The sequence below is a fragment of the Clupea harengus genome, chromosome 11, assembly GCF_900700415.2.
Source record: "Clupea harengus chromosome 11, Ch_v2.0.2, whole genome shotgun sequence".
Lineage (NCBI taxonomy): Eukaryota > Metazoa > Chordata > Actinopteri > Clupeiformes > Clupeidae > Clupea > Clupea harengus.
This window is the reverse complement of record NC_045162.1, coordinates 12,004,809-12,026,206: the sequence shown is the minus strand read 5'-3', so window position 1 is coordinate 12,026,206 and position 21,398 is coordinate 12,004,809. Positions and strand designations below refer to the sequence as shown.

The window sequence follows — 21,398 nt, the reverse complement described above, 5'->3', positions numbered from 1 at the left end:
TTCGGTTGGGGATGAAAGTGAATTGTATAGATGTGGCTGAAAATCCACATCTACGTATAGGGTGGCGTTTGGAAGAGCGAGAGAGCTCAGAAAGAGGCAAGCGGAGATGCGCGGAAGGGGTGTGGCGAGGGGGGGGGGGGGAGGAGGATGACGGAGTGATAAGGAGGGGGTCGCTGGAAACAAGCAGAAGACTGTCAGGGTTGCATTTAGCTTCCACTGTGCAGAGATCGGGGGGAAATACATATTTTGGAATAGGGAAACTGAGGTGAGTTTACACAAGACATTGTCTTTACAATTATTTTGTTCAGCCTCTATTGATGGTTTTATTAGGCTACATAATACTGTTGTTACAGTCAGTGGATTATTTGTGTATATTGTTTAATCAAAAAAGAGAAATAAAGCCCACTCTAGACAGTATGCTTTTGTAGTCTACTGAGAACATAAGAAAATAGGACGCATTTCATGGTCGTAGCGGGGAAAATAGCATCCTGGCAGGGAGCGGGGGAGGCAGCACCGCGATGCGGCGGCAGGCAAGCGCCCCCTCCCTCTGTCCTTCTCCCCTCTGTCTCCATCAGCTCGTTCGGGTCGATACAGTTACTGGTAAATAAAATGGAGAATTTGTGGGCACTTGCTTGAGATGATACAAACAACTTTAAGCCCTGTACATCTCGTATTTTTCACGACTGCGCCTTTAATCTACGATAGGCCTAGGCTACGTGCTTTATGTCTTTTCTCTTTTTCACATCCAAGGACATTGGTTGGATACGAGCAGCGCGTAGCCGGGGGTAAATCATGTATAATCGAAGGCAGTTTGCTATTACGCTGATTTTATGTTTCGTATAAATGTGTTCTTGTTTGTGTTTTTAAAGGTATTTCCATGGATGACTATTTGTATCGGGACATTAGGTTCCTCTAGTTATTTCATTTTCAGACGTGTGCAGGGAGATGCAGAGGAAAGAGAGAGGCAGGGAGAGACATCTCCCTTGACGGCCCTTTGGTCTTATCGCTCAGCGGAGCGGAATAACAGCATAGCTCGGGATGCTGAAATATGACTATAATTGCTAATTAGTTTCCGAATGTTTTCAGGGTCTGACACTACGTTAAATTGGACCTGGATTTTGTCTTACTCGCCTATTACAGCCTTCTGTGGTGCATCTGCACTTGTCCAGTACACATAGGCCAAGGCCTTGTTCTTATTTGTATATCAAATGAGGATACAATGTTCGAATTCATAATCTAACTTTGTGCTGTATCCTTCTGCACACTGTGATGTGGGATTTTTTAGTATGGTTGTCCAGTGCTGATGTAGAAGTATATGTAAGGTGATATGTGTTAAGCCTGTGCCTTATATGAGGCCTATGTATCAAATCAAGTAGCCTACAGTTTTAGCTTGTGTCTTTATGCTTATGTCTTTTTTTGTTGGATTCCAGGACCTGAGTTAGGCCAAGATGTGACTATGATGGCTTGTGGTGCTCTGGATCTAGCCTCCCTTGAAATATAAATTAATTCCTCTGATTTCACCACAAAGTAAAGATTTTTGCTCTGAAAAAAACATTATCTTACAATGCACTCCTCCTCCCGCCCATCTGTGCCTGCAAGGTCTCGTCGTTTGGAAACCAACAGAAAGGCAGATCCAAAGTCTCAGGGCCCAGGTACCAGGAAGGAAGACAAAAACATGAATAGTACACCCAACACAACCACCTCCTCCACCCGCCGGGTCACTCGAGGTCCCCCTGAGTCTTCCAGGTTACGATTAGTAGCCCAAGCTGGCCGCAAACCCGCAGTTAAGCCTACCGTAGCCCGGCAACAGAAAAACACAACCCAGTCAGGTGCAGCCAATCCAAAGCCGAAGAACAGACGTGCCGTGTCCAATTTGCCTCCTGTTGTGGCTGACCCAAACTGCAACGAGCCGAGCCTTCCCTGCCTCTGCTGCGATGGCCGCTCACCGCAGGACAGCAACAGCCTCTTCAATCACAACCACAACAACAACAACACCATCACCATGAGACAGCAGCTGCAACTGCAGCAGCCCTCTAAGCCCCACAAAGAGGACGAGGCCTGGCAGAGGAAGCCAGAGGTGGAGGCCAAAGCTGAAACTAAGCCCGATTGTACCGTAGAAGAAAAGGCCGCAAGTGGCCCGGTTGCTCAGGTCGAAGAACAGAAGGAAGAAATCCTATTGGCTGAAGACAAGGAAAAGCTGGGTGAAGAAGACTCTGACATCGAGGTTGCTGTTGGCCCAGGTGTAGACCCCAATGGGAATGATCAAGTGGCAGTGGAAGAAGAAGAGGATGATGACGACGACGATGACGATGACACTCTTGTCCCTTCGTGCTGTGACTGCCCAGCTTCTATGCTGGAGTTCTCTCTGTCCTGCTCCACCTCCTCCTCATCCACGTCCATTAGTAGCTGTTCTGACCTGGAGCTGGATTGCCCCGACACATACTCACTGTCATCTCAAGACCAGGACATCCCAGAACGGTACCCGCCATCCCACTCTCCCACTGCCCAGCCCCACATCCTACCCCTCAACCCTAATACCCCCATGGATCACCCTTTGTCCCCTTGCTCGCCGGATGAAGGCTACCCCTCGGCCCCATCCTCTCCCTCATCTGATTTTGCAGGCAGCAAAGGGCAGACGGGCCAATGTGGCACAAAATCTGGCCTTCTACACTTTTTGGACTCCATGGACGAACTGGGGAAAATGGATCGGTTCTATCATGTTGTTCAAGTGGTGTGCTGGGATCTGGATGATGAGATGGGCCTGAGGGATCGTCTAGACCATCTGTACAGACTGGAGAAGGTGAACCGGCAGGTGAAACTGTTCCATCTGGCGAAGCTTCAAGACGCAGGGCTGGAATTGGACGAGGAGGACTTCTCTGATATGTTGGACGAGATGGGGAACATCGACATTCCTTGGAAACTGTACCAAAGTGATAGCTCATGTGATTCCCAGGAATTTTCCGATGCTGGGGTGGACGTTACTGGCCCCTCAGATTTAGATGAGCCTGTGGTCCCAGACTCTCTAACCTCCTCACCCCTGGAGCCGCCCCCTCGTCCGCCCAAACCTCCCGTGAGACACGTGAGCACCCAGCCTGAGACTCACACATACATAAACATCAGTCGGAGTTCGCCTGCAGCCTCCTCTACCACCTCCCCTAGAGCCACTGCTGTCAGCTCATTGTCTCCTTCCTCACATAAGATCAAGAAACCCATTCCAGATCCTCCTCCCCTCCCTCCTCCCCCCTCTCAAGCCATCCCCTACTTCACCCTCTACTCTGCCAGCCCCTGCGCCCCCACACCTACTCCCCCCATCCCTCCCCCGAGGACTCGTCACCTGGCGCGTCGGGAGGCCCTAAGATGTGCCCAGCTGCTGGCCGAGAGTACACCTTTGTCGCTGCCAGCCCCCACTTCAAAACCCCCTCCTCTCCCTCCTCCACCCACCCTCCCTTCTCCCCCCAAAATCCCCCCACCACCGTCGCTGCCTCCTCCACCATCTTTCCACGCGCTGGATGTGGAGATCCATAAGCTGCTGGCATTGGCTGGTCTCACTCAGGCCGAGCTTCTGAAGCTTAGCCCAGAGCTGGGAGTCTGCGTTGGCGGGGCCCTCGACAGCAGCCAGGGAGAGAAGGAGGAGGTGGCTGCCCCTGAGCCCGAGCCAGTCAAAATATCTCACCGCAGAGACAGCACGAACATCAGTGGAGACAGAGCGAGCAAGTATGACACAAAGGGGATGGAGGTGGCATGGACAGATGGATGGGGAGAGGCCGGGAAGTTTGGAGAACACAGAGGAGCAGATGTATCTCAAGGAGAACACACATATGGAGATAGAATACGTGAGGCGAAGAGGGACACCCTCGGAACAACCTCCTTCACAGACATGGCACGGAGACGGAAGCAAAATGGCGGAAGCGTTAACTCAGGCTGTAGCTGTGGATACAGTGCTAACGCTAGCCTGAGCACTGAATCGTATTACACTACTGATCTCTGCAACACCAACAGCACTAAAGTCACCTTTGAAAACTTCGACTACTCGTCTGAGATGCCCGACACGCCTCCCCCCCCCCCCCTCGCCCTTTGCCCCCATGTCCTCCTGTGACATCAAAACCCCCCAAGCTTCCTCCTCTGAAGCCCTGCACTGTCCCTGCCAATGCGGCCCGCCCCGACCGCTTTGACTGGCTCATCGCCTTCACCCCAGAAACAGAGGAGCTGAGGAAGAGCACCAGTGGGGTTATCCCACCAAGGGCACCATTGGGGTCAAAGGTCACAACCTTCAAAGAGCTGCGCAACCGAAGCAAGCAGAGCTCCCAGGCTGTTTATGCTGAGCCAGAGCCAGACCTGAGCATAGTAACACCAGACCCGGACTTCCTGTACAACTTGAAGTGGAGGAGGCAAAAGCAAGGCGGGGACGACACGCAGTGGGAATACACCTCTCAGGCTGAGGCCTGCCTCCTGATGCCGCCACCCACTCCCGCCTCACTGTCCCTCTTCAGGGAGATGCGTCACCTGACCCTAGAGGGGGACGGCCAGGCAGAGCCCCACCCCTCGCAGCGGATTGGCTGCTCCATCAGTGCGGGGAACCTGTGGAATATGGGACGTGAACGGGAGGGGGATGGGCAACAGAGGGAAGAAGAAGATGAAGAGGAAGAGCAGGTGAGAGGAAGAGCAGATGGAGGGAGAACCTTGGAATCCAGAACTACAGGTGAGTTTGTGTCTTCCATTCCATCCATTGCAACTCCAGTGTATTACCATTAGCCAGATCAAAAGGCTTTCAGAGCATGAGTAAGAATAGGGCTGAGAATGGTAGTAGCCAGAGAGTCAGTAACCGGCATTCTCAGCTAACATGAGACAGCAGCTGGTGCGGATTTATGCCAGGTTCTGTGCAGCCACCCATGACTCATCATCAGACAGTTGGACTTGAGTGGCACTCACCCACTGCCAGATGGGGTTGTGGTGTCTCAGGATGGCGTAGAGATGCTGGATGCTGCAAAGACCTTCATGTTGCTGTCCTTGCATGTGATGTCATCTCTGCTCATTAAATCATTCATGTTCTCTGCAGGCCTGAAGTACAGCTAAGTGCCCCTTCCTCTCACCGTCACTCTAGATAGATCCAGAACAAAATCTCATATGATTGATATTATGTATATTGTCATGTAAACATGCAAATCAAGAGGAGGCACACACACACACTGCTGTTTTATGAAATAAGTATACATAAAATATACAAGTGAACATTACATTATAGGCACATTATATACCACACTTTAGATTTCATCATCAAGTTAACGATAATTAAATGCAATAGTAGCATTAACTGTACTGAATCACTGAACTAATTATCTGAATAATGGCAGGCAAGAAATTCTAGATGTAAAGTGTAACTCATTAGGTCATTAAAACCTAAACCCCTAAACCTCAATATTTAACTTTACCTGTGGATATAAATTAGTTTATGTTAATCACTGCTTTTAGTAACAGAAGTTAAGAGACCTCAGGGGAAATGGTTACCATCTACACAGGCATACATTAGTTCCATTTATCTCTCTCATTCTCTCTCTCTCATTCTCCCTCTCTCTCTTTCTCTCACTTCATTGTTCTTTGACCTGTTTTGTATCCATGTGTTTACCTCTCTCCATCTCATCCCTGATTTGATGTGTCCCATCTACTAGGTCCTTCCTCCACTCTGTTCCTCCTGACTTTGACGTTGACATTTTATCCCTCTCCCTTTTGGGACTGCAGCATCGACCCAGATCATATTACACACCTCATGCCTGTATGCCCAGTAGAAGCTGTAAATATCACTTAGCTGCTCTAGGGTGGTAATCTCTCTTCTCCAGCAGCTCTTTCCGCAGTAGCAGTCCAACGATGCAAAATAAAATCAGCTTGAGGCTACATCTGACCCATTCACAGTTACTCAGTGTACCATGATGAACTAAGACAATACATTTTAAGACATAAGCTATGTTTTAAAGAAAATGTTTTTTTCTGGCCTAGTTATTTTCACAACTGTTTGAGCTGACATGCGTTCTCTGCAACGTAAATATTAGTAAAGACATGTTTTATTCTCCCATTTTATAATTTTTATAATTTTATTTTTTGGGAGAAAATGTCAGATGATATCTGAAGCACTATTTTTGTGTTTTGGTCATTATGTAATGCGTTGGCAAAACCGGATTGTGCTTACAAATATATTATAAATATAAATATTAGAATATTAGATGTGTTATATCTGTTATATTGTAAAATGGATGTGTCAAATCTTTCTGCTGTGCTGTAATTTCGCGTGTGTATACCTTTAAGAGTGAAGGAGGCGGGCATTAAGTCTCTGAGCCTATCACAGGCACACAAAAACACACGAAAAAAAACACAGGAAAAGCACAGTCTGCTTGTATTAGCAGAGGACAGTCTAAGGTACGGTAGTTCACAATTATTAGGTATGAAATTAGGTATACCATGGTTCTGTATCAATTGATAGTATATAAATTGACAAGTAGTGTGTTGAATACCAGGTGAATTTTTTTCTAAAGAAGTTTGTGACTCAGCATTAACTACTGTTACCTACCGGCTGGTTTAACTTAGACTAAAAGTAAAGTAGCCACTGTATTTAATGATAAATCAACACTATGCTTTAGTTTAAAACATGGAACCAAGGCAATTTTGTACTACTTAATCTGAATTCATTTATTTAAAATTAATTCTTGTAGTTTCAGCGTAGAAGTATCTCATCCCATCCTGAAACGTTCTGCTTAAGATCAAATCTTTGCCCTGGAACTGCTAAAACGCTGTTAGCATTATGTTCATAATAAGTGTGTTTCAATGTGAACAATGTTGGATGTAGTGATTTAAGAATGCTGGACTGCTTTGTTAAAGGACGTTAAGGCTTATGATGGGCTGTGTTTGTGTTGTGTTCGAATGTCATCACCGCACCATGATTCAGACATCACACCCCTCATACTGCAGCGAGTCTGGGCTATCTGAGTCCTCTCTAATCCACTTCCATGTTTTGCGGTGTGCTGTACTGTACTGTACTGTACTGTGCTGTGTGTTTATTTGTCCTTGGATGTATTTCAGAGTATGATGTGTGCAATTCCTCTGCATGTGTTGGTGATGGACTTTGTGGTGATGGTGTCAGGGGTGATTTCATATGCATTCTCTCTCTCTATATCTCTCTCTCGTTCAAAATGACACTAACATTTTCTCCATTTCTCTCTCCCTCCCTCCTCCTGTTGATTCAATCCCCTTCACCATTTCTTCCATCGCTTCTCTCCCTCGTATCTGCATCATCCATCCATCCATCCCTTTTTCGACAACCTCAAAACACTCCATTGTTCCTCCCCATCTCTGCTTCTCTGTGCCCCCCCCCCCCCCCCCCCCCCACTGCTCTTGCCTCTGCTCTACCCACTTGCTCCTCACGCAGTGTCCTCGCCCCCCCTCTCTCTTGCCCGTCCCCAAGCACCCCCCTCCACCTATTTCCTGCACTCCTTTCCCATGCCGCCCCCCCTTCTGATGGGCAGACAAGGCCTCCACAGGGCGCAGCCTGGAAGCTCTACTCGCTGCCAGGAAAGCCTCCAAACAAAAACTTCCCCGACCTCTGACAGCGTTAGTCAGACCTACCCCGACTCCCTCTACTGCTCTAAATTGAACCACAGTGTAGATGACACTGTTTTCCTGAATGACGATGTCAACAGCAACTTAGATTCGCTATACCTCCATGATAACATTTCTAAAAGTAATCTTGATTCTCTGTACTGCTACAGTAACGGGCCTACTACTAAGATTGATAATGGCTATCACTGTAAGAAAGACTCCCTCAGCAACATGGATAGCTTGCTCTGCACCCATTTAAACTGTAATGTAGACTCTCTGTATCATCCTCAGAGTGAGGGAATGAAATCCGACTTAACTAGAAACAATGGAGTAGACATATGTAATGATGGCAACACCACTCCATACAAAAACATTGAAATGCTAAGCTATGCTCACAAACAAAAGGCCCAGAGCTACCCACACTCAAGCAAGCAGAGCAGCACTGATTCACAGCATGTGATGACTCCTTACCAGAAGAGTGACTCATGCATCCCGTGGGACTCTTCTTTAGACCAGATGAAGTCCTTGGGTTCTGTAGAAATGACCCCCCCACCCCTTCCCACCTGCTACCTCTACCACCCCAAAAACTGCCCTATGCACAAAGGTGCTCCCCCCCGCCTTTCCCCCGTAGGTGCGCTCTCGCCCCCTTACAGGCCTGGACTCCCAGGCCCGGGGGTGGACACGTCCGGCTTGTGCTCACCCCTCTTCCCCCGCAGTCACACCCTCCCTGCCCTAGCTGCCCCACTCTACTACCCCTACCTCTACACTCCCCCGATCAGGGCTCTGGTCCAGGAGCCCCCCACTCCCAATCTCACCAAGCAGACACCACGTCCACGCGCTCTGAGTAAGGGACCTCTCTACGTTCTCTATGCTCTGTCTCCTCTCGCTCTTGGACTGTCCAGCACCCAGTCTGTCTAGCTGCTCTGTTTGTGTTTTAGCCTGTCCGCCTGGCTCTCTCTCTCTCTCTCTCTCTCTCTGTATGTGCATCTGTCTGTCTCTGTCCAGCTGTATAGCAGAGCTGCGTGCTTACTGTTTGTGGTGGGGGTCATGTCCCTGTGCTTCCGTTCCTGTGCATGGGCAACTGTGGCACAGCTTCTAGGAAAGGATCTAATCCTTTAGTAAAATAATGAGAATAGAGAGCGCTAACTCAGATTATCATGTGTTCCATTCTCACAGATCACCTCTCTTCCATTTACATATGTTTTAAATACAATAACACTTTAGGAGGCTAGCAAATCTCTCTCTATATAAATGCGTCTGTCTGCATTTATATAAATGATGTTAATTCTGCTAGAACAAAGAATGTACTTTTGTTCTATCTGTGGCGGTTCCTGAGAGCATGTTTGTATTATTTTAATCCTCCTCAATGTGTAGTGTGTTTTACCTCCAGTTTGGTGTCACCTGGTCTTCCTTTTACTTTTGTATGTGTTTGAGAGCATGCAGTATTTGAAGTTAATGAATTCACAAAAACTGTATTGACAAAAGAGGGGTTAAGGAAAAGCACTCAGGAACAATTGAATTCTTTCTTAACCAAAATCATTTTTGAAAAAGTTTTAAGCATTAATTCACCACTGATATGAGCAACTACATGTGAGGTAACAGTATCAGTTCCTCAGTTGGAACTAAACCTGTCCATTTTCCTCTCCCTCAGCGGTTCGCAGTCTCTCATTCGCTGGTTCCGTGCAAAGGGCTGGGGCCTGGATGGGCGATGATGATGATGCAAGCTTTGCCTTGAAAGGTGTAGGCCTGTCCTCTCAATGCCTGCAAGAGAAAAGAGGTGTGTGTGTGTGTGTGAGTCTCTATCTGTCCCTATGTATTCTATATGTTTGTGTCTATGTGTGTTTAACTGCATGCTGTTTTCTGTAACCCAGCTCTGGTCAGTGCGGTCAGTTTGGCAGTGGAGGCCATCTTGGCTCAGTTCAGCTCCTCCAGGACCTTGGTGCAGAAGGTCTGTCCAACTCTCATTCCCTCTGTGCCTTTTAGAATGCAACTGACATGGACCGCCATTTTACCCCCAGACTCAGAAGATGGGAAATGTATTCCTTATACCTAATATGTGTTCCATGTCTGTAGGGGTTCCTGATGTCAATCGTATCTTATATTCTATTGAAATGTCACATGACATCGTAAAGCCTTGCGCTACCTGAGACCCCAGCTCTGTGTTGTTCAGTAATTGTTGCTTTGTTTTCTCTCTCCATTTCCTGCTTGGCCCCCCCTGTCCTCCTCCTCCTCCTTCTCCTCCTCTTTCCCTCCTCCAGTCCCTGTTGGTAGATAAGGTACTGATGTAGCCTCACTCTTAGTAGATTTAATTGCTCTGTGTACTAACCTCACTCTCACCTACTGTGTTTGTCTCATCTCTCTCTCTCTCTCTCTCTCTCTCGTTCGTTCTTTCTTTCCTTCCTTCTTTCTTTCTCTATCTCTTTTGTACTTATTCATTTACTCATTTCTTTCTACTGCATGTTTTCAATAAATCTGTTGTTTATGTTATTACTACCCCCCCCCCCCCCAACACACACACACACACACACACACACACACACACACACAATCTCTCCCACTCTCCATTTTCTTGTTTTCTATTTTACTCCTGGTCCCTTTGACCCTACATTAATCCTACATTTCTATTTTTACCCTTAAAACGCCCATCTGTTTTTCTGTTAATTATGCCTCCATCCTCTATCCATCTGCTTTGTTCTTTCATCTTCCTCCACTTTCCTGTTTTCTCTCTCTGTCTCTCTCTCTCTTTCTTTCTTTCTTTCTCTCTCTCTCTCTGGTTTGCCTTTGCAGGCACTCTCTGGGGATAGTAGTATAAACCCTGCTCTGGGCCGTCTGGTACTGCAGTGCCTTTGCCCAGCCCTCCGCACCCTGCTGTCCGATGGACTCAAGCCCCACCAAAGTGACCTGATTGCAGGCAGAAGGCCAAATTCACCTTGGGGACTCGTGCAGGCCTCCACCAAGCCAGGTCAACACAAGGGTCAAACATGCTTTGGGATAACTGTGCTTCAGTAGCCATGTATTGTCTTTCTCTCTGTCTCTCTCTTTCTGCCTCAATCCCCTTGCTTTCCTCTTTCACCTCTACCTCTCCTCATTTCACCACCCCGTTTCACAGATCCCTAAAGGGTTGAGTCACTTATTCTCAGTCACTGTTCTCTCGCTTTACACAGGCACCTCCCACGTGCAGACAGACAGACAGACAGACAGACAGACAGACAGACAGACAGACAGACAGACAGACAGACAGACAGACAGACAGACAGACAGACAGACAGACAGACAGAGACAGACAGAGACAGACAGACATTCTTTCTCTTCCACTGTCTGCTTTTATTTGCATTACAGCTCCTGCAGTATGTTGAAATGATGTCAGCCAGATTTGTTTGACATCTGAAGTTTCTCTCATGTTCCCCTGGCTCTCCTGTAGGCCCCAGTACTCAGGGCCTGCACAGTCTGCAGTGTAGAGTGGCCGAGCTGCCCCAGCTGAGGCAGAGTCGGCACAGGTTCAACTCCTTCCTGCTCGGCCTCCTCAAGTAAGCACTGCGCCAGTCCTAACCCTCCATACTTTTTTGACATACACCCTGATGGGACCTGCCTGTCAGCCTGCTCTGGAGAAGTCAGAATCATAGTAGAAATGATGTGACCGATGATGTTAGACCAGTGTGTGTGTGTGTGTGTGTGTGTGTGTGTGCGTGCGTGCGTGTCTGCGTGCGCGTGTGTGCGTGCGTGCGTGCGTGCGCGTATACGACTGAGACATTGTGTAGTTTACGTCAGTGACTTACTGTGTGTTCTCTCCTGCAGCATCAAACTGCTTGATTACTGGATCTCTCACCTGCAGACATGTAGTGGTATGTTTGTACATCACCTTCATTTCATGGCTTTGTATTGTTTTATGTTGTATCATCAACGATAATGATCTCTGAAGCATATTCAGCATTCTCTCTCTCTCTCTCTATCTTACCATTTTTCCCTCTCTCAGATGTGTTGTTGACATACTATCGACCAAACTCCTTCATGAGGTTGTCTCTCACTTCCTGTCAGCCTCTCTTTGAGGAGCTCCTCCTCCTGCTACAACCTCTGTCCCTCTTGACCTTTAATCTTGACCTGCTGTTCCAACACCACCACCTTGACCCCGCCTCCCCTGCTGACACTCCAGCCAATCACAGCCCAGACTTACACAGCCCACCCAATCAAGACCTGGGCTTCAGGGTCTCTTCCCAGGGCTTGTTCCTGGGGCGTCGCCTGGAGAGTGTGTTAGAGCACGATGTAGGAAGGCTAGAATCCGACACAGCCAATCAGAGCAAAGCTCTCTCAAGCTTGTCCAAGCCATTGGCTGGAGGGGTAGTCCAGTCAGCCAGTCGTGGCCCTGTGCCTGTCTTGCCGTTTGCCAGTCACGGAGAGACGAGCCCTCAACTTCAGTGGGTACGGGAGAAAGGCATAGCGCCACCTCTAGATGACAGTGGGCACAACCTGTCCCAGCAGGCAGGGCAGGCCATCCAGCAGGGCTGGGGGGCAGTGGTCCGCTGGGGGGAGCGCCTGGGACAGAATCTGAGCTCTTTGGGCTCCTCCAACTCAGAGGCTTCTGAGGATGTGACCACAGGGATGTCCCCAGACACCCGCAGAGAGCCAGGCGTCCTCCGCTCCCACCCCCAGGAGGAGGTCTCTCCCTGGGCCAGCAGCGTGGCCGTGCCCTGGGGGCTGGAGAGGCTGTTTGGAGCCTCTAAGAGTCCCTCCAACCCTCCATCACTTACCACACAGGCCAGGTGTGCAGTGTGTCTGTGTGTCTGTGTGTCTGTGTGTGTGTGTGTGTGTGTGTGTGTGTGTGTGTGTGTGTTCTCATTATGTATGTCTTGGTATGAGTTTGTTTGTGTGTGTTTCCACGTGCACATGACTGTGGTTTATCAGTGTGATTATTTAATTTATTGTAATTAGTTTCACCTGTGAGAAGAGGTAGCCTACTCTCTCTCCACCTCCAATTCTGCGTGTTTCTTCACCCTTGCCATTGTGTCTTATTCCCCTCTCTGACTCTCCCAGGCGTCCGTCTCAGTGGTTGGCTCCCGGTGTGTCTGTCCTCACACGCATGGTCAGCAGCCACCAGCCCGCTCTGCCCGACAGGATCCATGTGGAGACAAAGACAACGAACCCCGCTGAGAAGGAGAGACAAGAAACTCAAGACAAACCAAAAGGCACCAGGTAAGAGTTTTCCCAACATGACCTCCCTTCTTCATAAATAAAAACATACAGGGCATCTCTGTTCTCCATCTTAGCTAATGTGACATAGCTAATGATAGTCACATCATTGCTACAATGAAATTGCTGTAAATGATGTCATGGCTATTTTAAATTACATTTTATAAAAATAAAATTTGGCGTATGATTGTGAGTTATATTGTCTATTGACGCATTCTGGAGGTTTTCAGTTAATATTTTAGCAATGGTTGGAAAGTGCCTTCAGAATTGCTTTCATTGGTCTGAGTAGGATCGTTACTGATAACAGTGATATGATTGGTCTACCTATTTGTTCATCAGGGCAGTGCGAACACTTTGTGACCATTCAGGCTCAGGGGCGGAGCTGAGTTTCCAAAAGGGGGAGGAGCTCATTGTACTTGGAAGCGTGGACCAAGATTGGATTCGTTGTCGTCAAGGAGAGAAGGAGGGGCTTGTGCCCATTGGTTACGCCTCTCTCATCTTGTGACCTCTTTAATTATCTTCTGATCAATTAAGGTCAAAAAGGTGAAGACCTGAAAAGAAAAATAAATAATAAAGAGAAAAAGAAACGAATATGAAATGTAGTAGATTAGTAGCTTGTAGATGTTTAATGTTAATCTCCTATCCCAGTTGCCTGGTTCGTGATATGTAAGATGTTTATGCTAATGTTGGCATTTGGCTTAAATAAGGTTGAAAACACATACTGTATAAATTATACATATACATATATACTATATGAATATAGATTGATTTTCCAAGATAGATAGACGGATAGATAAACAAGAAAAACTATTGTTAAACTATTGGTATGCAGTTATTTAGTAATAATGTAAAAATTTAAAACATCCTTAGAAGATACTGACACATTGTAAGTCCCTAAAAACGACAAAAAATAATAAAGCTAGATTTAAAAAAGGTTATACATATACAAAAAATACTTATAAAGGAAGGTATTTGGCAAATGCACAAATCACTACCAATTTAGATATTAGCCAGTGAATGCAACTTCAAAATATGCACAGAGTGAACAAAATGCAATGCACTTAACAGATAATAATGGACAGACCCTTAGACGTCTGTCTGAGTACTTAGGGCAACTCTTTTCTGTCTCTCTTTTCTCTCTCTCTCTCTCTCTCTGAAAACAAAAAAATCTCTCGCTTGTTCAAGTCCCTCTAAGGAAGCAACGTGTTTGTGACCCTATTGTATGCCTGGTAATCTGTTTAATCTGCCAAACCTCCCAAATTAATAATTTAAAAAGTATCTAAATAAGTACCTAAATACAACACACAAATGCTATGGCAAGTCATTATCTAAATGTGTCTTCCCCAAAGCACCTCCATTGCATCATATTATTTGTCATTATTGTTATACTCAGTAGAAGTAGTACTACAGGATGGTGGTGTGATGGTGTGTCCTCATGTTAATCCTCAACAATCTTTTAATTAGTATGATTGTTCGATAGCACTGTAGGCTTGATATTGATGACTATGCATATGCCGTACTGTACGATACACATGGCTTGGGTAGCCCTCTGTTTTCATGTTTTGATCATTGTGATTGACGTCTTTTATTAGTTAAATTCGTTAGTTTTTGATATTTTGGATAAAGTGATGAAGTCTGAAGCTGCATGGCACACTATCAGGTCCTGCCGTTCATCAACCTTTGCACTGAGAAGAACAGGTTCATTGGGAGAACCCTTGACTGTTCTGTTTGGAATCTATATGGATTGCACTTAAACCTTCTGGTGAAACATTTGTATCAAAAACAATCTTTTTCATAGCTTCTAAGCAGAACCTTTATGGGTTCTTAGTAGAAAGTTGTATCAGTTATTCCAACTTATCCTTATTGAATAACACCTAGAGGACTTTACTTAGAACCCCATGCTGAAAGCTTCTTTGTAGATCATATTTCATCCATAAACTTTGTAGTTAAGAACCCATGACGCTGTAAGGGTTATAGGTGCAGCTTTGAGAGGCCTTTGTGTGGAGTTGTGCCGAGCGTGGAACACACATGCTCACCTCTACCATGTAACAGCATCAGCTGGATCTGCGGACAACTGATTTAAGCCAACCCCTGCAAAGCCCTCGTGCCACGCCAACTCCTCTCTCTCTATCTCAAGCCTCCATCGACCTGCTCTAAGTCTGCTGCTGATGCACTCCTTTCTTTACCACAGCCTTGGTTTATCAGGAAAGGTGTGTGATGTGGATTCAGTCCATACTAATTGGGGGGTATCTGAGGCCCAGCTGAGCTCAGTGACCCCTCCAGGCTAGATACTCCACAGTCAGGGATGCAGCAGAGGGGAAGTCGGGTCGGGGACCCTGAAAGATTCGGGGGGCCCTGCACTGGATAGGGGCTCAGGGACGCCAGGCAGGCCGCATAGATTTTTGCGCTTTACTCGAGAAGTTGAGATTTCTACAGGATCACCAGGATTAGCTAGCTAGCTATGGCCCTGATTACACTTGATGTCATATAACCAAAGCATGGTGCCAACATGTCCATACAGAATTTTGTCTGCTTATCTCCCAAAAAATTATAATAAATGACAAATAAATAAACAACAAGGATAGAAGAAACATAACGTTCTAGTAGCTACATCAGGCACGGGTGTGATTGAGTATGTAACACTGTGTATTTCTTATTTGAAATGTATGCTTTTCATTTGCATTTCAGTGAAAGAATTTACAAGACCTGACAATTAGACAACAACTGTGTCAAGTACGCATCAGAGTAAATCCTGAGTTTCAGGAGCTGTAGTCTTCATCCAGGAAGTGAGGAAGGAAATGCAGAGGAAGGGTGCTGAGGATCAGGGAATACTTGGGTTCTTGTTTAAGGTGTTGATTGTATTCAGGATAATTTGAAAAGCCTGTACTGTTTTTCCTGTAACAGTAATGGATTTCATACCATCTTTACTGCTGTGGGATATTGCAACCTTTGGTGCAAGATGAAAAACATCAATATCAGGAATCAATGTTTTTTGGTTTGTTTCGATGTTCTTTTTCATCAGTACATAAATATAGATATATATGGGGATATGGTATTTATTTAATGGAAAATGAAATATGTTTCATAGTTGATGTGTTACTATTTCTGTAACTTGTGGAAGCCATTTAGCTGTTTTCTCCCTGTTTCTCTTTTGTTTATCTCTCTTTCTATCTATCTGGTGTTGTGTGTATGTGTGAGTAAGTGTGTGTGCCTGTGTGTGTGTGTGTGTGTGTGTGTGTGTATCAGTGGGTTGTGTAGCTCTTTATGGTATTGCCCGCTAGCAGCACACTAACACATATGTACTAAGTCCTTGCAAAGTCACTCAAGTCAGTCAAGCTCCTTGCATGTGCTTGTTTGTAAATATATCCAATAAAGTAATAATCTATACTATTGTCCTTTTTTTAAATGGTGTGTAATTCAAGGTGTTTGTGTCTCACATGCACTGCTACATACAGCCAGTAGGTGAAGACATTTCCCAGATGAACACACACACCTAAATTACCATACACTAGGGGTCCTCATGCTCTGAAGCAAGTGGATCCACCATCCCTTAGCATTCAATCCACTAAACACATTCAGATATTGAAAGGGGCTTGTTCAGCAAACAGGGAGGTAGGGATAGAGCATCTGTGAAGCCACAGCTGCTGTTCCTCCCCAATACGCTAGTGGACTGAGACCGAATGCATGGGAATATATACATGGAGGCCGAACATCTACACATCCACTGACTGTACTCAATTGAGTCAAGCATAAAAACTGACCCACACTGTTTTTCTTTCTTTTAAATTTTACCCTTTATTTATGCAATGACGCAATATTATCCATTTTCCAAATTCCAATGTGCTATTTAATATCACATTTCACAGGCCAATGGGTGTTGCAATGTGCTTAACACGAATAGTGCAGATAAACCTAAAAGAAAAATCTGAGACCACATTAAATTAAAAGGTATATATATATATATTCGTATGTCTCAAAATACATTTCATAATGTTGTTAAATAACTAAGCTTGTGTCCGCGAGCCATGCTAGTGCTTCACTGTTCAAGGTAGACAGTGCCTGAGGACCAGGGCACTGGTACTTGGTGCAGCCATTGATAATGTGATCAATTAAAAGGTAAAAACTCAGAGATGTGCCATCATAATTTCCACATTCCCGACCTGCCCTCTGGTCACCCCCACAAGACCTCATCCCAGCCCTGTGTGCCTCTCCAGCAGCCCTTAAGGAAGTCCACATCACTTCGAGACATAGGCTGATAGCTGCACACTGTTAGGGCATCATAGTTTCCCCCGTCCAGATGGGTCCCTGGAGAAAGGCAGAGAGAGAGGGGCATACCAGTACCAAACTCTGCAGTGTGGAACAGAATCAGGCTGTCGGCATCATAGAACGACACCCGGCCTTCATCACAGTCCAGATACACACCCACTCGCCACGGTCGACTCTGCAGGTTCAGGGGGGTCTCCTGGCCCCCAGCTACCACACTGTAGCCCCTGCCATGCTTTAGGTACAGCATCCCCTGCTCCTGCAGCTTGCCAGGTGACGCCTCCACACACACCCCAACGCTCCAGTCCAGCTTCCTGCCCACCTCCACTTCCCAGTAGTGCTGGCCGCCCCAGTGTGCACCTTGGCCCCTGGCAAGCGGCCTGTAGTCCCGGTACAGGCCAAATAAACCCTTCCTGTCCACCCTCTGGATGGAGCGGCCACTGCGTGCCACCTTGGCATACGCCTCGTCCCACAGAGTGATGACATCATCATGGGGCACTGTTTGGGAGGGGGGGTTACAGGAGAGGATTGTGGAATGGAATGTGTAAACCTCTTTTATTTAAATAGATTGAATCCTATATAGAAAATAGATATTGTATTACTTGTTGATAAAATCTTACAAGTAATATAAATACCATGTATTATTCTGGGGGTTCCTGTTGTGTGGCGTGTTTCTCCCCTCACCTGGTTGGATGTTTCTAAGTATGTCCTTCCACACAAAGAAGAGGAGATGTGTCTCATAAGGACCCAGAGAGAGGAAGTCACTGGACACACTCAAGTCTGCCATCTTGGATGAGAACCTGAGAGAGACATTCAGACAGAATGGAGGCATCTGGCTCAGCTGTAGTCTATTAGGATTAGAGCTGGAAGATTGTGTTTTATGTACTTATATCGGTACGTACTGATGATATGTTGCGCTGCCGGTTCCTTCAGCAGATGCCTCATCATGCACCAGCATCTTCTCAACCAGGTCACATCCCACTGAAGTCCACCACTGCACAAACACACATACACAGATAGACATGCATGCATACATACATTACATTTTACATTTACATTTAGCAGACCTATTTCCAAAGCGATATACAAGAGGGAGAACAATCAAGCTATGACCAATAGAGACCTAGTGTAACAATAAATACTATTTTACATAAGAAATTAAAAGTGCAGGAATGTTACTGCTGACTCCATAGACTGTCGTACATACATACATACATATACACATACATACATACCTCAGATACATGAATGGATCAGTAGGCGAACTGGCCTCTTTAAAGCACATATTCAGGATCTGATGAAATGTGAAGATCACCATAAGATCTCACCTGAAGGAACGTGATGGGCTGACTGCTATTCAGACTCGACTTCAGCATCCCCTCTGTGTTCCTCTCCTTAGTGTAGATCTCCTTCATCTTGGACAGGTTCTTCTGCATCGGCTCCAGAACTCTCTTCTCCTCCTGCTGCAAGCACGTCTTCACCTCCTGCTCCTTCTGTCTGAGGAGCTGGTGCAGCTGCTCAAACTGAGCGGATATCTGCACTGACAACTCTCTGGACTCCTCCTGGGGTAGTGCAGGGACAGCTTTAGAAACTACATGTGTCCTTTAATAGTGCAATCACGATCAATTAAGTGATCGATTAAAGGGATTCTTTGAGAAAACTCTAAAATAAGACTCTGAAATAAGACTGAAATACAAGTAAGACAACATTTTCCCTGTAGTCAAAACATTTACATTACATTTTCATGCTTTCATTTCACACACACCTTTATCCGAAGCGACCTATAAGCAAGGTAGATTACAACCTAGGCAACAGCAGGGTAAGGAGAAGACTTGAGAATGGGCGTGATAATACTCAGTCTTACAATCTGATCTAAGTGCCATTAAAAGTGAATAGCAGCACTGGATGGTGTTGCAATGCGGTTGCCAGAGCCACCCATCATTCTTCCAACAGTCTATGGAGTTGGCAGGATTCAAACCTGCATAGCATAGCATAGCATAGCATAGCATATAATTACTGCATGAAGTAGGAGGCAGGACCATGGAGTAGAGGTCTGAAAATGATGGTGAATTCTTAGCTTTGATTTGTTTTTAGCTTGTGCTAACTTCCTCTCTTTGCATGCGGTAGCTTCAATGCATAGCAGCATTCCTCTCCATGAATTACCTTTGTTTTTTGGATCTCAGCAGTCTGCAGACTGATCATGTAGTCAAGGTTATCATTCTCTTTAGAGAGGAAGGCCACTGCTCCACTCAACACACCCTAGAAAACAGAACAAAGCGTGGGTTCAACACTGCAACAGAATGTACTTTTCAATTGTTCAATCAATTGTATGTTTGTATGCATGTATGTACAGTATGCATGTTTGTATGTGTTTGTATGTATGTGTAATTGCAGTCACAATAGTTTTAATAGTTTCTCCACTATGCGGTATCTTGTGCTACTAAAGATGTTTGATGTATGTTTGACTCATTTTCCCAGGATGCATGTAACATGGACCTTGGATGTGTGACTAAGGGCGGCATAGTTTGTATGTATGTATGTATGTATGTATGTATGTATGTATGTGAGTATGTATGTATGTTTGTAGGCCTACTGTACTGTTGTATGTATGAATGTATATACTGTACGAATGTATGAATGAATGTTTGTATTGTATATGTTTCACCACTGACCTTGCAGCTTTGTGCCATCTCTTCAACAGGTCTGAACTTGTGTCCCTCATGGCTGCTTCCATCCCTGCAGACCAAACACACCAGTTGCTGGTCCGTCTCACAGAACAGCTTCAGCTTCTCCTCGTGTTGGGGACACATCAGCTCTGGCGCTTCCTGCCTCTGGGTCCCAGTCTCCGTCATCATGCTGGTGAGACTCTTCTCCAGCATCATCATGCCGGTGAGACTCTCCTCCAGCGTCTTCTGCTCCAGCAGCTGCTCTCTAGCAGCGCACACCACGTTCCTCAGCGTGCGGTTGGCTTTAATGTGTTTCCGGATGAAGGGGTGTCTGCACTCGGGGCACTGGCCGGAGCCACCACTGGCTACCAGGTGAGCCGTGATGCACTTCCTGCAAAAGGTGTGCTGGCAACGTAGGCTAACAGGATCGCTGAACTCACACAAGCACACGGGACACAGGATCTGCTCCAACAGGGCTGACGCCATGTCAGCAAAAACCCTCGGTCTTCACAGCTGAAGCTGACGATCCCACAAGATAAATATCCGTTTCAATCCGTTTCATGCAGGAATTATAAACCTGACCTCCCTGAATAGCAATGGGTCCTACACAGCCTACGTAAAATGTTTCATACATTAGCCTACTTTCAATATATTCTTCACACAGGAGTGTAATAGGTCTACTGTAATCAAAGTAACAGGCAACGAGCACTCAACCTGCTTACGGTCCAGTCACTGCAGTCTCAAGCTGAAGCTATACCTCTGCGGTGTGGACTTCCAAACTGAAAACGCACAGGTTCAGAACTTCAGACTCCTACAGCTTTTATTTACCGCACAGCAATACATTCACAGTCCTACTGATTTGCTGTCGATATACATGGAACAGGAAATGAAACCTATTCTGTTACTGTTACGGCTACTGTCAATGTGTCGATATTTCAGAGGAGTTGCAATCATAACGGCAGGACATGACCGACATATTGTTATTGACAAAAAAGAGGACATCAGAGGCGGGGCAGCGTGTAAAAGATACAGCCCACTGTTAAACTAGTCTTTTATTTTGACAGGTATTATTTTTTGTTGATGGACTTTCTCTACTTCCTGAAGTGTACGCTGTCGGTAGACGATCGGTGGTAATTCGGTGGAAGTAATTTATTATTCCTTACATCCTTTATATTTGTCATTCACGTTATTTACGTTTACGTTATTCACCGCTAGCGATTACACCGACACAAGTGTAATTCAGTTGCTATTAATGTTGAACAGCAGCGTTAAACGTGACACAAAAGTCAGAAAATCGACATTGTCACTCAAGGACAAAATAAAGGTCATTGTATTAGCCAATCATACGTATATTTTTTTCCGTTCCAGTCAGGTGACTGGTCTTAACCAATCAGAGACCAAAATGATTTCCAGTTACCACTGTCGCTACACGATGGTAGTCCTTTGGGGAATCGTAGTCCCTCACATTGCGCATGCTCAGACACAAACGGTTTACGGCATAAGGCTCAACATCAACATCAACATATCTGGCTTGTCTTAACGCATAATGTAGGTTTATTTAACGTAATATTTAATAATGTTGTAAACGGTTTAAACGTCAACATATGGGGCTTGTCTTAACGCATAATGTGGGTATATTTAATGTTATATTTAATTATGTTGTAAACGGCTAACAGCATAAGGCTCTACATCAACATATAA

At 45.8% G+C, this 21,398-nt stretch overlaps 3 protein-coding genes across 5 annotated transcripts; 2 read left to right on the top strand and 1 right to left on the bottom strand.

The window, feature by feature from the left end:
• Positions 1 to 4,120, top strand: LOC116222288. 3 transcript variants are annotated; one of them, XM_031575595.2, is made up of 2 exons: positions 1 to 265; positions 1,600 to 4,120. In XM_031575595.2, the coding sequence occupies exons 1-2, from the start codon at positions 12 to 14 to the stop codon at positions 4,094 to 4,096; spliced, it is 2,751 nt and encodes a 916-aa protein (XP_031431455.1). In that variant the 5' UTR covers positions 1 to 11; the 3' UTR covers positions 4,097 to 4,120. The 3 variants fall into 3 exon arrangements, with proteins under 3 accessions (XP_031431455.1, XP_031431457.1, XP_031431456.1); XM_031575597.2 differs by having other exon boundaries at positions 1,431 to 4,120; XM_031575596.2 differs by lacking the exon at positions 1 to 265 and adding an exon at positions 296 to 785.
• LOC105906722 (RUN and SH3 domain-containing protein 1) lies at positions 4,120 to 16,155 on the top strand. Its single transcript, XM_031575601.2, has 10 exons — positions 4,120 to 4,699; positions 9,236 to 9,361; positions 9,456 to 9,532; positions 9,843 to 9,860; positions 10,372 to 10,546; positions 11,006 to 11,111; positions 11,380 to 11,426; positions 11,558 to 12,341; positions 12,613 to 12,771; positions 13,108 to 16,155. The coding sequence occupies exons 1-10, from the start codon at positions 4,453 to 4,455 to the stop codon at positions 13,271 to 13,273; spliced, it is 1,905 nt and encodes a 634-aa protein (XP_031431461.1). The 5' UTR covers positions 4,120 to 4,452; the 3' UTR covers positions 13,274 to 16,155.
• Positions 16,156 to 16,543: 388 nt separating this feature from the next.
• Positions 16,544 to 20,728, bottom strand: LOC105906724 (zinc-binding protein A33-like). The gene is made up of 6 exons (XM_031575602.2): positions 19,704 to 20,728; positions 19,195 to 19,290; positions 18,360 to 18,593; positions 17,934 to 18,025; positions 17,716 to 17,831; positions 16,544 to 17,529 (listed from the first exon to the last, which is right to left on the bottom strand). The coding sequence occupies exons 1-6, from the start codon at positions 20,181 to 20,183 to the stop codon at positions 16,940 to 16,942; spliced, it is 1,608 nt and encodes a 535-aa protein (XP_031431462.1). The 5' UTR covers positions 20,184 to 20,728; the 3' UTR covers positions 16,544 to 16,939.
• Between the last annotated feature and the right edge of the window lie 670 nt (positions 20,729 to 21,398).

Coding starts and splice junctions, on each gene's coding strand:
- LOC105906724 (XM_031575602.2), bottom strand. CDS start 20,183: ATGGCGTCAGCCCTGTTGGAGCAGATCCTGTGTCCCGTGTGCTTGTGT. Junction 19,291..19,703: donor AGATGGCACAAAGCTGCAAG/GTCAGTGGTGAA, acceptor TCTGTTTTCTAG/GGTGTGTTGAGTGGAGCAGT. Junction 18,594..19,194: donor CTGAGATCCAAAAAACAAAG/GTAATTCATGGA, acceptor GCACTACCCCAG/GAGGAGTCCAGAGAGTTGTC.
- LOC116222288 (XM_031575595.2), top strand. CDS start 12: ATGAAAGTGAATTGTATAGATGTGGCTGAAAATCCACATCTACGTATA. Junction 266..1,599: donor TTTGGAATAGGGAAACTGAG/GTGAGTTTACAC, acceptor TGTGCCTGCAAG/GTCTCGTCGTTTGGAAACCA.
- LOC105906722 (XM_031575601.2), top strand. CDS start 4,453: ATGCCGCCACCCACTCCCGCCTCACTGTCCCTCTTCAGGGAGATGCGT. Junction 10,547..11,005: donor GCAGGCCTCCACCAAGCCAG/GTCAACACAAGG, acceptor GCTCTCCTGTAG/GCCCCAGTACTCAGGGCCTG. Junction 11,427..11,557: donor TCACCTGCAGACATGTAGTG/GTATGTTTGTAC, acceptor TCCCTCTCTCAG/ATGTGTTGTTGACATACTAT.